The following is a 13,805-nucleotide window of genomic DNA, read 5'->3' as shown; positions in this document are numbered from 1 at the left end:
GTAACCCTAACCCAGTCTTCAAACCATGATTTCAAACCTTAACCAAAGTGCAAAACTTGGTCTTGAAATCCTTCGACTTAAAAAAATAAATAAAACTTGTTTAAGAAATTAAATCCATACGTTTAAATGTAATATTAATTTAACAAAAGCTTACTGGTCACATTGACCACTTTGATCTTGAGATGAATGAGGTTAGTCTTTATAATCCGTTTCAAATGCTGTATAAGAATGTGTGAATAAATCGGTATAGCTAATACAATTATCAACATTTGAGTAACAAAAAAGAACGGCTTAATGTTTCCATATTACAGTTTTTGGATTGTTTTGCATTTTGTGATCAGGCGGTTTGGTGGACACTACCTATTAGGACCCGAGGGTCTTTCCGCTGCTGTTGTACGTCAGTGTCCCCTAGTGTTTTGATAGCTGTTATACAGTTTCGTCCTCGCTGTCACCATGTCCCACTTCCTCACTTTAACCCGGTTCGGTATCACGTCTTTGTTCGCTCGAACCTTTCGGAGGTTTCCACGATGCCAACGAGCCTTGAGCAGTTGTGTCTCGCGCTCTTTGACGCGGGGTAAGCGTGTGCTAACCTAGCCTAGCCTATTCCAGTTGTACTATCGTCTCAGATCCACATGCCATTTCATAACCTTGACATATTTGACAGCCAGATTATGCACACATCAATGTACCGTTAAGAGTAAGCCCCTATGAGTTTTTTTTTTTTTTTGAAGAAGAATTGTTTGTTGAGCTTCACTCTGTCCATCCTGTGCTTGTCAGACTCCCAGGTTGAACCGAAGCAGAAGTGGAGCAGTCGGCCCAATCTGTGGCGTCCTCAGCAGGCGTTCCCTCGGCTCAAGCAGCAGTCTTACTACAGTACGCATGAGGCTGAGAAGGAGCCCGAGGAGGAGCCTTTGCACACGATCATCAGAGATGCAGAGACTGTGCAAGGTGCTGAAATGTCATTGGATTGTTCGAATTTATTCAACACTTTTTTAAAAATAAAAAATCTTCTGATCTATCTAGGCAGCTTCTCCAAACATGAATTTAAAGCTGAGACCAAGAAGCTTCTGGACATTGTTGCCAGGTCTCTGTACTCAGAGAAGGAGGTAAAGATAACTTTTCGCAATGAAAGTGAAACGGCGTAGACATCCCAATGGTTTACCTGCCCACACAAAATGTCTGCATGTGTCTCTTTTCTCCTTTCTAGGTGTTCATCAGGGAGCTTATCTCCAACAGCAGCGATGCTCTGGAAAAGCTGCGCCACCAACTGATGACCTCGGGCAACCAGATGGCTCCCATGGAGATCCACCTGCAGACGGACGCTGGCAAAGGCACCTTCACCATACAGGTGTCAGCACAACGAATATTCAGCCAACTAACAAATGCCACGTCCAACAAATAACAATGGAGTTTAGTGGGGAAATGTTGCATAAATGTTCCAAAAAAACCTTAAGATGGAGGGAAAAGCCTTAAGATGGAGGGATGGAGTGGGTTCTTTGCAGGGCAGTACTGCCACTTAATGGATGAACGTCATACAACGTTTTTAGAATTTGATTTTTTCCCTTTTCCACAGGACACAGGAGTGGGGATGAACCAAGCAGAGCTTGTTGCAAACTTGGGAACCATCGCTCGCTCTGGTTCAAAGGTCGGGAGCTGCTCTTTCTATTTTCTTTTAGTAAGAGAGTTGCACCTGTAGCATTTGACACATCTTAAAGAATTGGCATGTGTTCTCGCTCGCTGCTCTTAATACTGCGGCATGCTTGAGATGATGAAAATGCAAAGAAGAGGACAAAAGTTAGACTGACGCATGCTAATCACGGGATCATCTGTTTGAGACTTGAGATTGATGAGCGGGAAAAGATTTTTCCGATATGGCCCGCTTTATGTGTGCATCAGCCGAGTCACCCGTGCTCTCTGCAGGCCTTCTTGGAGGTGCTGCAGAACCGGGTGGAGGCCAGCAGCGCCATCATCGGGCAGTTTGGCGTCGGCTTCTACTCGGCCTTCATGGTGGCCGACTGTGTGGATGTGTACTCGCGCTCCGCTGAGCCCGACTCACCCGGATACAAGTGGTCTTCAGATGGGTGAGGGCTGCACCCTGTGGACAGTACCGACCGGTCAGCCTTGGCGTCCGACCCGGGGCCACACTTGCAAGTCATTCAAGTTTTGAGCTACTAATGGATTTGCTCTTTTTGTTTCATTTACAAAATCTCCTAAACCGCCAAATTAGAATGTATCCCCTTTTGCCCACGTACTCTGGGATTCTTTCTGATGTTTTGATTCCGGAGGAAGCGCATTGCCACTCATCCGAGATTTCTCCTGATGACACGGCACTTTAGCTCGGGGGTCTTCGAGATGGCCAAAGCCAGCGGCGTCCAGCCGGGAACGAAGATTGTACTGCGCCTCAAAGACGACTGCAAGGAGTTTGCCTCCGAGGACAGGGTGAAAGGTGCACGCCTCCTCCGTTCATGCGTCTCTACCTCCGTCTGTTTGCATGGCAAACCAAGAAGCTCTCCTCTCTCCTTCCAGACGTGGTGACTAAGTACAGCAACTTTGTCAGTTTCCCCATCTTCCTCAACGGTCGCCGGCTCAACACTTTGCAGGTGGGTTGTTAGCTCATAAGCTGCAAAAATGGAGGACGGCCTTTGTACAAGCGCTCACATGCCGCCTTTTTGATTTTGGCCTTCAAAACAGCACAACGACTACCTGTTGTTGAACCAAACCCTTCATTACTCAATGTATATTAGAATTATGTTTATTACATCATGGTTCTTATGATGATGATAACTTCTCTGTTAGCGCAAAAACAAGAGCAAATGCCGAATCGGTGCCATTCCTCCAGCAAAGGTTACTTGCATCTCTGATGAAACAAAATGTCGTACACGCGCTTTCGCTTGATCCAAAAGACCCCAATTGGACTTGCATGGTGAACCAATGTTCTGTACTGGCTCGTCCTCAGGCCCTGTGGATGATGGAGCCCAAAGAGATCAGCGAGTGGCAGCATGAGGAGTTTTACCGCTACGTGGCGCAGGCGTACGACAAGCCGCGCTACATGCTGCACTACCGCGCCGACGCCCCGCTCAACATTCGCAGCATCTTCTACGTCCCGGAAACGGTGAGGGCTTTCCCTTCAGATCTGGGTGCTGGCACGGCTCACCCACGTGGCTCGCTTGCGCTTTGTCCAACGGCCTCTTGATGCCAACAGAAGCCGTCCATGTTTGACGTGAGTAGGGAGATGGGCTCCAGTGTGGCACTCTACAGCAGGAAGGTCCTTATCCAGACCAAAGCCGCCGACATCCTGCCCAAGTGGCTACGCTTCCTCCGCGGTGCGTCACCGCCGCCTGGAGCTACCTGCTCCTCCCGTCCTAATTCGGAATCTCATCTCATTTTACCGTTGCACAGGCGTGGTGGACAGCGAAGACATCCCGCTCAATCTGAGCAGAGAGCTGCTGCAGGAGAGTGTCCTCATCAGGTACCAGGCAGTCTTTGCGCTCACGCATATCGCTATCCAGGCGCGGAGCTACGTCGGCAGCCCGCCGACACGCTCACGTCAGATTTTCATTGGCAATGTTTATCTTTGGAATGAATGTGAGTTGACTGTGTAAATTCCTCCACGTTTGTGCCCCACTTGCACGTCGCCTTCCATATGTATCTTCCAGGAAGCTACGCGATGTCCTACAGCAGAGGGTGATACGCTTCCTGCTGGAGCAGAGCAGGAAGGAGCCGGAGAAGTACAGCAAATTCTTTGAGGACTTTGGGTTCTTTGTGCGCGAGGGCATCATCACCGCCCCTGAGCAGGACGTCAAGGTGACTTGGACGTTGCATTAGCGAGCGTCTGTCTAGCGCTCACCGCCCCCTCCGCGTTTGTGCTCGCTTGCGCAGGAGAACATCGGCGAGTTACTTCGCTACGAGTCGTCGGCGCTGCCCGCTGGTCAACACACCAACCTGAGCGAGTACGCCTCCCGCATGAAGGCGGGCACGCGCACCATCTACTACCTGTGCGCCCCCAACCGCCATCTGGCAGAGTGTTCGCCCTACTTTGAGGCCATGAAGCGGAAAGACATGGAGGTCACTCGCCGGTCGCCATGCTGAAATCACTTTCTCAATGTGTACTCTTATCTTCACACAAGAACACTCCAGTGGGAGTGGGAGACACTCCAGGGCAAAAATCGACGTGTTAATAACCCGCACTGATTCAGGCCCAAAACGAATAAGTCACATTCGTCAGGCCAGACGTGTGGGTATTACTTTGGCAAATGATTGACCGTTCAGCGTAGCGTGTTGAAAATTGGCTCTTTTTCCCCAATGCAATGATAATGGTTGAGCAAAGCTGCCATTTTGAACAGCGATGACTTTGGAGATGCGAGGCTTCCACCCAACGCTGGCGACATGGAGGTTTTTGATGAGCTCCTCATGATGGCAATTCCTTTGTCAAGAAATCAAAGCTTCACAGTAAGCGCCCTTGCGACATTTGCCTTGAAAATGTCTGCGTATCCACCTCAGGTGCTGTTCTGCTACGAGCAGTTTGACGAACTGACCTTGCTCCACCTGAGAGAGTTTGACAAGAAGAAACTGATCTCGGTGGAGACGGACATTGTGGTGGACCACTACAAGGAGGAGATGTTTGAGGACGGCAAATCCGGTGCACTACGCTTCGTTTTCTGTTTGTTGTCTGGCATTCCATGGGATGCCCACCTTGACAGTCATTCTCTTTTTTTTTTTTTTTTTTTAAACCCCCCTTTATCGGCCAGCATCGGAGCGCCTGACTCAGGAGCATGCCGACAACCTGATGGCGTGGATGAAGAATGTCCTGGGCCCTCGTGTCACCAATGTCAAGGTAAACAAAACAAAAACTTGTGGTTTTCAGGTCTATGCCACCTCCATTAAAGAAATATCTGATTCAGTTGACTCCCCGCCTGGACACGCACCCTGCCATGATCACGGTGCTGGAAATGGGAGCCGCGCGCCACTTCCTACGTACGCAGCAGCTGGCGCGCACTGCTGAAGAAAGAGCCCAGATACTGCAGCCCACTCTGGAGATCAACTCAGGGTAAGACAAAAAAGCAATTTCACCACTAAACATTTGGTTTTTATACTATCAAGATGGCTGCTGTGAAATGTCACTAGTTTGGATGCTCCAAAGTCATGTTTCATGTTACAAGTCTCAGTTTGGCGCCATCTGTTGGCCAAGCGCGTCGATTGAGCTGAGCAGAGGAGCTCCCTTTACTTGCATTGATTTTGAACTGCTCCAGGATGATGTAGTCCATAGCACACTTTTTGGTCCAGTATTGATGGTCTCTTGAATTTTGACATATGGTAAGACCCAGATGAGGTCAGCAAACTCCCCCTCTAACAGTGTGCAACTTTGGTGTCTTTCTATGTCATAGACACAATCTCATCCAGAAGTTACACGCGCTTAAGGACTCCGACACGGAACTGGCCGCACTGCTGCTTGAACAGGTAACACTCCCTGCACAATATTCAACAGGAAACGCTCAATGCCGGATGCCTCAAAGATGACACAGGCTGAGCTATTTGATCTTTACATATAGTCAAACCTTCGGTTTTCGACCACAATGTGTTCCAGAAGGCGGTTGGAGAAGTGAATCGTTCGCATTCCGAACCTATATTTCCCATTACAAATAATGGAAAAAATGTTAATCCGTTCCAAGACTTTAAAAAAAAAAAAACAACTTTTTTAAGCATTTTTTCAGTTGTGCATTTTTGTCCGATCGCGCAACTGCAGCGCACCGCCGAACGCGCAACCGTAGCACGCCGCCAACCGCGCAACTGCACCGCGCTGGTCGCATTATTGTGACAGAGCCGTCGCTAAAATTTTGAAAATATTTTTAAAGTCCTGATGTACTTTCCAAAACTTAAGTGGACCTCAGAGCGCAGGGAGCTTAATTTGGTCCGATCGCTCAACCGCAGCACGCTGTCGCATTGCTTAAAGAGCGTCTTTGTGTTTTAGGAGGGCTTTACTGCTCCCACTTGCTTTCTTTGGAGCAAGGGTGGGCAATTCCGGTCCTCGAGGGCCGGTGTCCTGCATGTTTTATAGGTCTCCCTGCTGCAACACACCTGATTCAAATGATCAGGATTGTTATCCAGCTTCTGCAGACCTTGCTGACCATTTGAGTCAGGTGTGTTGCAACAGGGTGACAGAAAACATGCAGGACACCGGCCCTCGAAGACCGGAATTGCCCACCCCTGCTTTGGAGGCATGATTCGGAGTTAATACAATCCTCAAAGTAACGAAAATACAATAACAATGAACGGAGTCAGTCGGCATCCGGGCCGCGCGGTCGGGTTTTCTCGGGTCCTCTCGGCTCATCTTGCAAGGTTCGACCTCCGAATTTTTGTTCGATAACCGAAGCAAAAAAATCTCGAATTTTTTGTCCGAATTCCAATTTGTTCGAGAATCGGGACGTTCGGTTTGACTGTATATGTGTGTGTGTGTGTGTGTGTGTGTGTGTGTGTGTGTGTGTGTGTGTGTGTGTGATATATATATATATATATATATATATATATATATATATATATATGTGTATACATGTATACACACACACACCGTATTTGCCGGTGTATAAGTCGAGTCGGTGTATAAGTCGACCCCCTAAAATTCGACGGAAATTTACGATTTTATGATATATCCTTTGTATAAGTTGAGCTCAATTGTTGCATTATATTAAACTTCAAAATTCAATCAGAAATATGCGAAATTTATTGACGAAATGTGTTCAAATTCCGGGAGGCCGGGCGCATGCGCAGTGGCCGGAAATAGCTCCAGCCGAGCGGATCGGCTGTTTATAAGCACCGCAGAGGAGATCGCGGAGCCTCATTCGACTTACAGCGGCCGGCGAGCTCGCGCACGCCGCCCGGCACCACCGGGAGACCGGAAATCGCTCCAAGCCGAGCGGATCGGCACTTTATAAGCACCGCGGAGGAGATCGCGGAGCCTCATTCGACTTCCAGCGGCCAGCGCACTCGCGCACGCCGCCCGGCACCACCGGGAGGCCGTGCACACGCGCCAAGTGGCCGGAAATAGCTCCCGCCGAGCGGATCGGCTCTTTATAAGCACCGCGGAGGAGATCGCAGAGCCTCATTCGACTTCCAGCAGCCGGCGAGCTCGCGCACGCCGCCCGGCACAGCCGGGAGGCCGTGCGCACGCGCCGGGTGGCCGAAAATAGCTCCGGCCGGCGGATCGGCTGTTTATAAGCACCGCGGATGAAATCGCGGAGCCTCATTCGACTTCCAGCGGGCCGCGCACTCGCGCACGTCGCCCGGTTCAAATTTTCTAAGTGCCAACGACTCAACCGCCGTAAAGTGTCCGCCTCGGCTGGTTCCCCATGTCGGCCACCACAAGTGAAAATTCGGCCTCTTCCCCTGGAAGTCTGGCCAAGTTTGACAAATATTCTCAAAGTGCGAACGACTCAACCGCCGTAAAGTGTCCGCCTCGGCTGGTTCCCCGTGTCGGCCACCACAAGTGAAAATTCGGCCTCTTCCCCTGGAAGTCCGCCCAAGTTTGGCGAATATTTTCTAAGTGCCAACGACTCAACCGCCGTAAAGTGTCCGCCTCGGCTAGTTCCTCCGGTCGGCCAGAACAAGTGAAAATTCGGCCTCTTCCCCTGGAAGTCTGGCCAAGTTTGGCGAATATTTTCTAAGTGCCAACGACATTCATTTAGACATGGTGATTGAATGTTTACGTACCGGTAGTTATTGTCGTTGCTTGACGCGCGATGACTTGCACATTCGCTCAATACCCAGTACTTCCCCCTAGCAGTCATCGTCGCTGCCTGGCTTTCGGTGTCCGTTATTGAGGTGAGAATATTTTTAAATTGTTGCTGAGGATGCATGTTAATGCGACGAACGCTTTATAATGATTCAGTTTCTCGCTGTTTGATGAGCCTGACAGACGCACACCCACGCACAATGAGATGCATGAGAAACGGCCTTGGACAGACGCACACCCACGCACAATGAGATGCATGAGAAACGGCCTTGGTTACCATCACATTTGAAGCGATGAATACGAAGTTAAATTTTATGACTCGGTGTATAAGTCGAGGTCGATTTTTTTCGGTCGATTTTGGATCGAAAAAGGTCGACCAATACAGAGGCAAATACGGTATATATATATATATATATATATGTACTATGTGTGTGCGCACGCACGCACACACACACACACACACACACACACACACACACACACACACACACACACACACACACACACACACACACACACACATACCGTATTGGACCGACTATAAGACGGTGTTTTTGGCATTGAAATAAGACTGAAAAAGTGGGGGTCGTCTTACATTCGGGGTCTAGACATTATGCCCATTCACAACGCTAGATGGCGCCAAATATATTTAAAGCGAACGCTGAACTTAACTCCCCAGGCCAAAACGAACCCATCACGAAGAATAAAAATAAAAATAGCGGTAGCACGAAGAAGAAAAATAAAAAATAGTGGTAAGAGAGCAAAGAGAAGAAAATAAGAGAAGAGATAACAGAAAATGGAGAAACAGTAGGTTTATTTACATTTCAAAAACCAGAAGCCATTCATTTATTAATGTGATTGCCCTTCAGTTTATATATTTAAATGTTCAGATATTAAGAGGCGATAAGACAGTTTTTGCATGATTTGAATGAGGCAAAATAACATGCTTTTTCTCTCGAATATATTGTTAAAATCATTTAATTCAGATGTACTGTAATTATTTTCTGCATAAGAATTAATTTTGGTGTTCATAAAGTCTTTTTTCAAACTTGAGTCTTGAAAAAGAAGGGGTCGTCTTATAATCAGGGTCGTTTTATGTTTTATATTCAGACCAATACGGTGTGTATATACACATACATATATATGCATACATATATGCATATATATATATATATATATATATATATATATATATATATATATATACTATTTATATATATATACTATTTATATACACATACATATACACATATATATAAATACATACATACACACACACACACATATATATACATACACATACATACATACATACACATATATATAGTCATATATATACTATATATATATACATACAAACGTACATATACACACACATATATATATATATATATATATATACTGATTTAAAATTCACATATAAGTCGCTCCTCAGTATAAGTCGCCCCCCCACCCAAACTATGAAAAAAAAACGCGACTTATAGTCTGAAAATTACGATATATATATATATATATATATATATATATATATATATATATATATATATATATATAAAAGGAACAGTTTTTTATCAGGGTACGGCATGAATTCAATTAGACTTTTCTGATAAGGTTTTGGTCAGGTACGTGGCAGAAGGGGTTTTTAATCTGTTTCAGCTGCATTGGTGTTGATGGAATTAACAACAGGTGCACTAGAGGGGCAACAACGAGATGGTCCCCAAAACAGGCCATTTCAAGTTCCTCCCTCTTGATCTTTTTTAACTGTTTTTCCACAAGTGTTGGCTTTAGCTAGAGTCATTATCACGACTGGGAGCATGAGGCGATTTCTTAACCCTCCTGAAGTTGCGCAGATTGTCCAACTCCTCCAGGATGGCACATCCATGCGTGCTGTTGCAAGAAGATTTGATGTGTCTCCCAGTACAATCTCCAGAGCATGGAGGAGATTCCAGGAGACAGGCAGTTACTCGAGGAGAGCTGGACAGGGCCGTAGACGGTCCTCATTCCATCAGCAGGACCGATATGCAAGGCGGAACAGGTTGAGCACTGCCCGAGCCCGACAGAATGACCTCCAGCAGGCTACTGGTGTGAATGTCTCTGCCCAAACAGTCAAACAGACTTAACGAGGGTGGCCTCAGGGCACGACGTCCTGTAGTGTGCCCTGTGCTCATTGTTCAGCACCGTGGAGCTCGATTGGCAAGTCCGCCACTGGCGCCCTGTGCTTTTCAGTGATAAGAGCAGGTTTACCCTGAGCACCTGTGATAGACGTGAAAGGGTCTGGAGAAGCTAAGGAGAGCGCTATGCTGCCTGCAACATCATTCAGCATGATGGGTCAATGATGGTCTGGGGAGGCATTTCCATGGAAGGCCGAACAGACCTCTACAGGCTAGAGAGCGGCAGTCTGACTGCCATTAGGTATCGGGATGAAATCCTTGCACCCATGGTCAGACCCTACGCTGGTGCAGTAGGTCCTGGGTTTCTCCTGATCCACAACAATGCCCGGCCTCATGTGGCAAGAGTATGCAGACAGTATCTGGACGATGAAGGAATTAACACAATTGAATGGCCCTCACAATCACCTGATCAAAACCCGAGAGAACACCTCTGGGACATAATGTTTCGGTCCATCAGACGCCGCCAGGTTGCTCCTCAGACTTTACAGGAGCTGATGCCCTTCGACAGATCTGGGAGGACATCCCACAAGACACCATCCGTCGTCTCATTAGGAGCATGCCATGACGTTGTCAAGCATGCATACAAGCTCGTGGGGGCCACACAAGATATTAAAAAGAATTTTGAGTTGCAGAAATTGAATTTAGGCAAAATGGACGAGCCTGCCACATAATTTTTTCACTTTGATTTTTGGGGTGTCTATATACTGAGCTGAAAACTTTTTTATTTCCATCAAAAGATGTGGCATCCTTTTGTTCCTGAGACATTAAACTGTCCATATCAGTATAGATATCCAAGTGTTCCTTTAATTTTTTTGAGCAGCGTGTGTGTGTGTGTGTGTGTGCGTGCGTGCGTGCGTGCGATGCGTGCGTGCGTGCGTGCGTGCGTGCGTGTACACACACATATATATATATATATATATATATGTGTGTTAATATGTGTGTTGTTTAAAATAACCTCTGAAGAGGTTATTTTAAAAAATTGTACAGACAACAAGTAGACAGTCTACACAAATTTCAAGGACTGTATGGTCCAAAAGTAGAAAAAGTCTAAATTTGACTTGAAGTTTGAAAACAAGATTGACCACTTTGATGTGACTTCTGTTTAGATTTACGACAACGCCATGATCACGGCAGGCTTGAATGACGATCCCCGGCCCATGATTTCCCGCCTCAACGACCTCCTGACAAAAGCACTGCAGAAGCATTGAGGGTCCAAGTACACTTTACCTTATCTTTACCCTTTGAGGCTCTAAAATGCAAGTGGGACATTCACGCTTTTCCATAAGCCCTTTTTGTATTTTGTTTTTTAATTAACTAATTTGTAAACTCCCATCGCATTTTCGAGGATGGCAAACTGAAGAGGGAATGTAAAATAAGCTGGCAGCTTCTGGAGAACACAGTCCACTTTTTATTCAAAAAGTAAAATGACATGTCCTGTATGTTAGACTTCACGTCCAAAGATCGAGTCAAAATGGCCACGGGAAAGTGAGCCTCTGTACTTTGGGGCTCCAGCGTCCTGACTTCCCCTTTCTGTCGCATTTCCCACTTCGTCCCAAATGACTCTTCCTGCGTCTCGAGGCGCCGGATCCGTATCGGGATCCGGAAAGTCTCTCCGAACCCTTGGGAGAAACGTCAGGAAAGTTTTTCTATGTTGGCGAGGAAGCGCTGCGCCCACCACTCGTCCAGATCTATAGGCACAAAGTCTGAGGAGAAGACAGGAAGCACCAGCATCATTGCAAACAGTTCATATATGGATTTCAAGAAAGAAATTCAAAGTCTCCATCAAGTTCAGTTTGTGATTGAATAGTTTTCATCATCGGGCTTGACTGTCATTTTGTCTGCTGCAAACGAGCGTGCTGACCGTTCATGTGAGTGCTTGGAGTGTTGTCTTTGTAGTGGACTGCTGCCGTAGCCGCCGCGCTTCCTGTCGTCCGGCTGTTTCCTTGCTCGTGCCGAATTGCCTCCTGCCAGGCTGTATATAAGACTACGTCACAAATCCCATCAACCAGAATAATAATAAAGTATACCTTTGATCTTGCTAAATTAGTAGGAGTAGTAGTCTTCTTCACCACCAACCCCACTACTCATCTTATTGCATGAATGCCGTCAATATGCCGTTGTATGATGCAATGATCAAATACCATTTTTTTTTAAATGTCCCCAAAACATAAGTTTGCAAATTAAATGTGCAGCAAAACCGAGTCACACCTCACGTCGATGAGGGTGTGTGTTGTTACAAAGTCAGGTTGGTTACTTAATAACCCAAATATCTTTGTTTTCAAATTTCACCCACATATTTCAAAAATCAATGTGCGACACATCATACCTCCAAGTCACGCTCTTGATGAGGACTTTGCAGTCATTTTGTCAGAAGACCCAAAAAGAAGGAAATAATCACTCCAGATTCGCAAATGATAATGAACAAAGATAAAGACGTGGTTTTCCTCCAAATATACATGATTGGTTTTCTATCGCATCGGTTTGGTCAAACAATTTTCATGGTCCAAACAAGTAGAAGGTGCCTGATGAAATACAACCGTGTGTTTTGTCCAAAGTTTATTATTTTGAAAGAGGTAGAACACATAAGTGCTTGGGGGGGTGGGGGGTTGCCTATCAGAGTAGGAGCAGCTGTGAGGGTGTCGCTCTGTAGTGAGGCAAAGTTGTGCTGATACAAAACACACGAGCGTGTGTGTGTAGATACCATGTAGCTCTTGTTACGAGGTCTGACTGTAAAGATGAGTGCGTGCGGCCGGCCACCTGCCTTACCCTCATACACAAACTTTACATTGTCCTCGTGGGCCGCCGCTGACTCCCACTCCTGCCGGGGGTCCATGGGCAGACTCAGGGAGGGCTGGTGGTACTTTTTGCCATTGGGCCGGTTAAAAACAATCTTGGGTGCCGGAAGACTGAAAGAAAGAGCCATGATGGCAAATATGTCGATTTGGTAGGGAGAAAAAGTCAAAGCAACTTGGTCGACAACAGCTGAGTGGAGGACCATGTGTCACCTTTGCCTTTGCACAAGGTCACACACATTTAAGGCAGGGTGTCAAAGGTTGTGCAACACGCATATACACAAATATAAATATAATTAATAATCAAAAGACGCCCCCTCTCCCCAAAAAAGCAATAGACCTTGATACTGGATACTGACCTTTTTTTTTAATCTGCCGATAAAAGCTTTTTTTTTTTTTTCGGGAGTTGTGTTGTCTGTAGTTTGTAAGATGAAACAAATGTTCTTTTTGCTGTAAGATAGTATATACCACCAAAAGCATGGATCATTTATTTAGCAGTGGTTTCTTATGTTTTTGTTTGTATGAGATGAGTGAATAAGCTGCCAAAGGTTCGTCCACAGCGAACACCACTTGTTAGTGACTCATTGATAGCCCCACAAGCACACCAAAAACATTGTGGTGTTATTGGCTTTGTTTGTTCCCTAATGTCCAGGAACGCAACACTCACTCGGGCAAACTCCAGGTCGTCTGCTTGTGCTTGAAGTCGTTTGTTTTGCTTTCGAGCGGCTGCGTGGGCCCTAAAAGACCACAAATTATTGGTATTTATTATTATTATTTAAATAATATGTTTGTTGCGCTCACCTGTGCGCCGCTGGGTCACCATTTTGCTTGGACCTCTGGTGATAGTGTACATAATTCAAAAAGTCACACGATTTTCTACGGGATTAAAACTCACGCTTCGGTGCTCAAGCTAGAGCGCCGTCGGGTGAAAAAGTTGCTTAACAAACCAACATAAAAAAAACATTACAACACTAGAGAGTTGAAAATGTGTCCCGTCGAGACACACAATGTCATGCATGCTGCATTCGTAAGAGTTGAGGCGCATGAGTCGTCAAATGCAACATTGACCCACGTGCCTCTCACGCCCCTTCGCGCTTCTTAAAGGCACAGTGCTTC

General features: G+C 46.3%; 2 protein-coding genes across 3 annotated transcripts; one reads left to right on the top strand and one right to left on the bottom strand.

The window, feature by feature from the left end:
* Window positions 1-367: 367 nt before the first annotated feature.
* trap1 (TNF receptor-associated protein 1) lies at window positions 368-11,940 on the top strand. Its single transcript, XM_049744688.2, has 18 exons — window positions 368-574; window positions 778-948; window positions 1,024-1,106; window positions 1,208-1,348; window positions 1,574-1,645; window positions 1,921-2,081; window positions 2,337-2,446; window positions 2,527-2,600; window positions 2,957-3,112; window positions 3,203-3,323; window positions 3,400-3,469; window positions 3,657-3,804; window positions 3,880-4,065; window positions 4,501-4,639; window positions 4,749-4,834; window positions 4,902-5,047; window positions 5,385-5,457; window positions 11,004-11,940. Exons 1-18 carry the CDS (start codon window positions 454-456, stop codon window positions 11,103-11,105), a joined length of 2,160 nt encoding a protein of 719 aa, XP_049600645.1. The 5' UTR covers window positions 368-453; the 3' UTR covers window positions 11,106-11,940.
* On the bottom strand, window positions 11,283-13,752 carry LOC125983491 (MAPK regulated corepressor interacting protein 2). Of its 2 annotated transcripts, XM_049744747.2 has the most exons (5): window positions 13,491-13,739; window positions 13,357-13,426; window positions 12,664-12,803; window positions 11,759-11,869; window positions 11,283-11,600 (listed from the first exon to the last, which is right to left on the bottom strand). In XM_049744747.2, exons 1-5 carry the CDS (start codon window positions 13,540-13,542, stop codon window positions 11,530-11,532), a joined length of 444 nt encoding a protein of 147 aa, XP_049600704.1. In that variant the 5' UTR covers window positions 13,543-13,739; the 3' UTR covers window positions 11,283-11,529. The 2 variants fall into 2 exon arrangements, with proteins under 2 accessions (XP_049600704.1, XP_049600705.1); XM_049744748.2 differs by lacking the exon at window positions 11,759-11,869 and having other exon boundaries at window positions 13,491-13,752.
* Between the last annotated feature and the right edge of the window lie 53 nt (window positions 13,753-13,805).

Source organism: Syngnathus scovelli, chromosome 16, assembly GCF_024217435.2.
Source record: "Syngnathus scovelli strain Florida chromosome 16, RoL_Ssco_1.2, whole genome shotgun sequence".
NCBI lineage: Eukaryota > Metazoa > Chordata > Actinopteri > Syngnathiformes > Syngnathidae > Syngnathus > Syngnathus scovelli.
The sequence above is the reverse complement of the archived record's forward strand: the minus strand, read 5'-3'. Positions and strand labels throughout refer to the sequence as shown.

Excerpts from the sequence above, each read along its gene's own strand:
- LOC125983491 (XM_049744747.2), bottom strand. The coding sequence starts at position 13,542 with ATGTACACTATCACCAGAGGTCCAAGCAAAATGGTGACCCAGCGGCGC. Across the intron at positions 13,427-13,490 it reads GGTGACCCAGCGGCGCACAG|GGCCCACGCAGCCGCTCGAA; the intron begins GTGAGCGCAACA and ends GTGGTCTTTTAG. Across the intron at positions 11,601-11,758 it reads TCCAAGCACTCACATGAACG|ACTTTGTGCCTATAGATCTG; the intron begins GTCAGCACGCTC and ends TCTTCTCCTCAG.
- trap1 (XM_049744688.2), top strand. The coding sequence starts at position 454 with ATGTCCCACTTCCTCACTTTAACCCGGTTCGGTATCACGTCTTTGTTC. Across the intron at positions 1,349-1,573 it reads AAGGCACCTTCACCATACAG|GACACAGGAGTGGGGATGAA; the intron begins GTGTCAGCACAA and ends CCTTTTCCACAG. Across the intron at positions 4,066-4,500 it reads TGAAGCGGAAAGACATGGAG|GTGCTGTTCTGCTACGAGCA; the intron begins GTCACTCGCCGG and ends TATCCACCTCAG.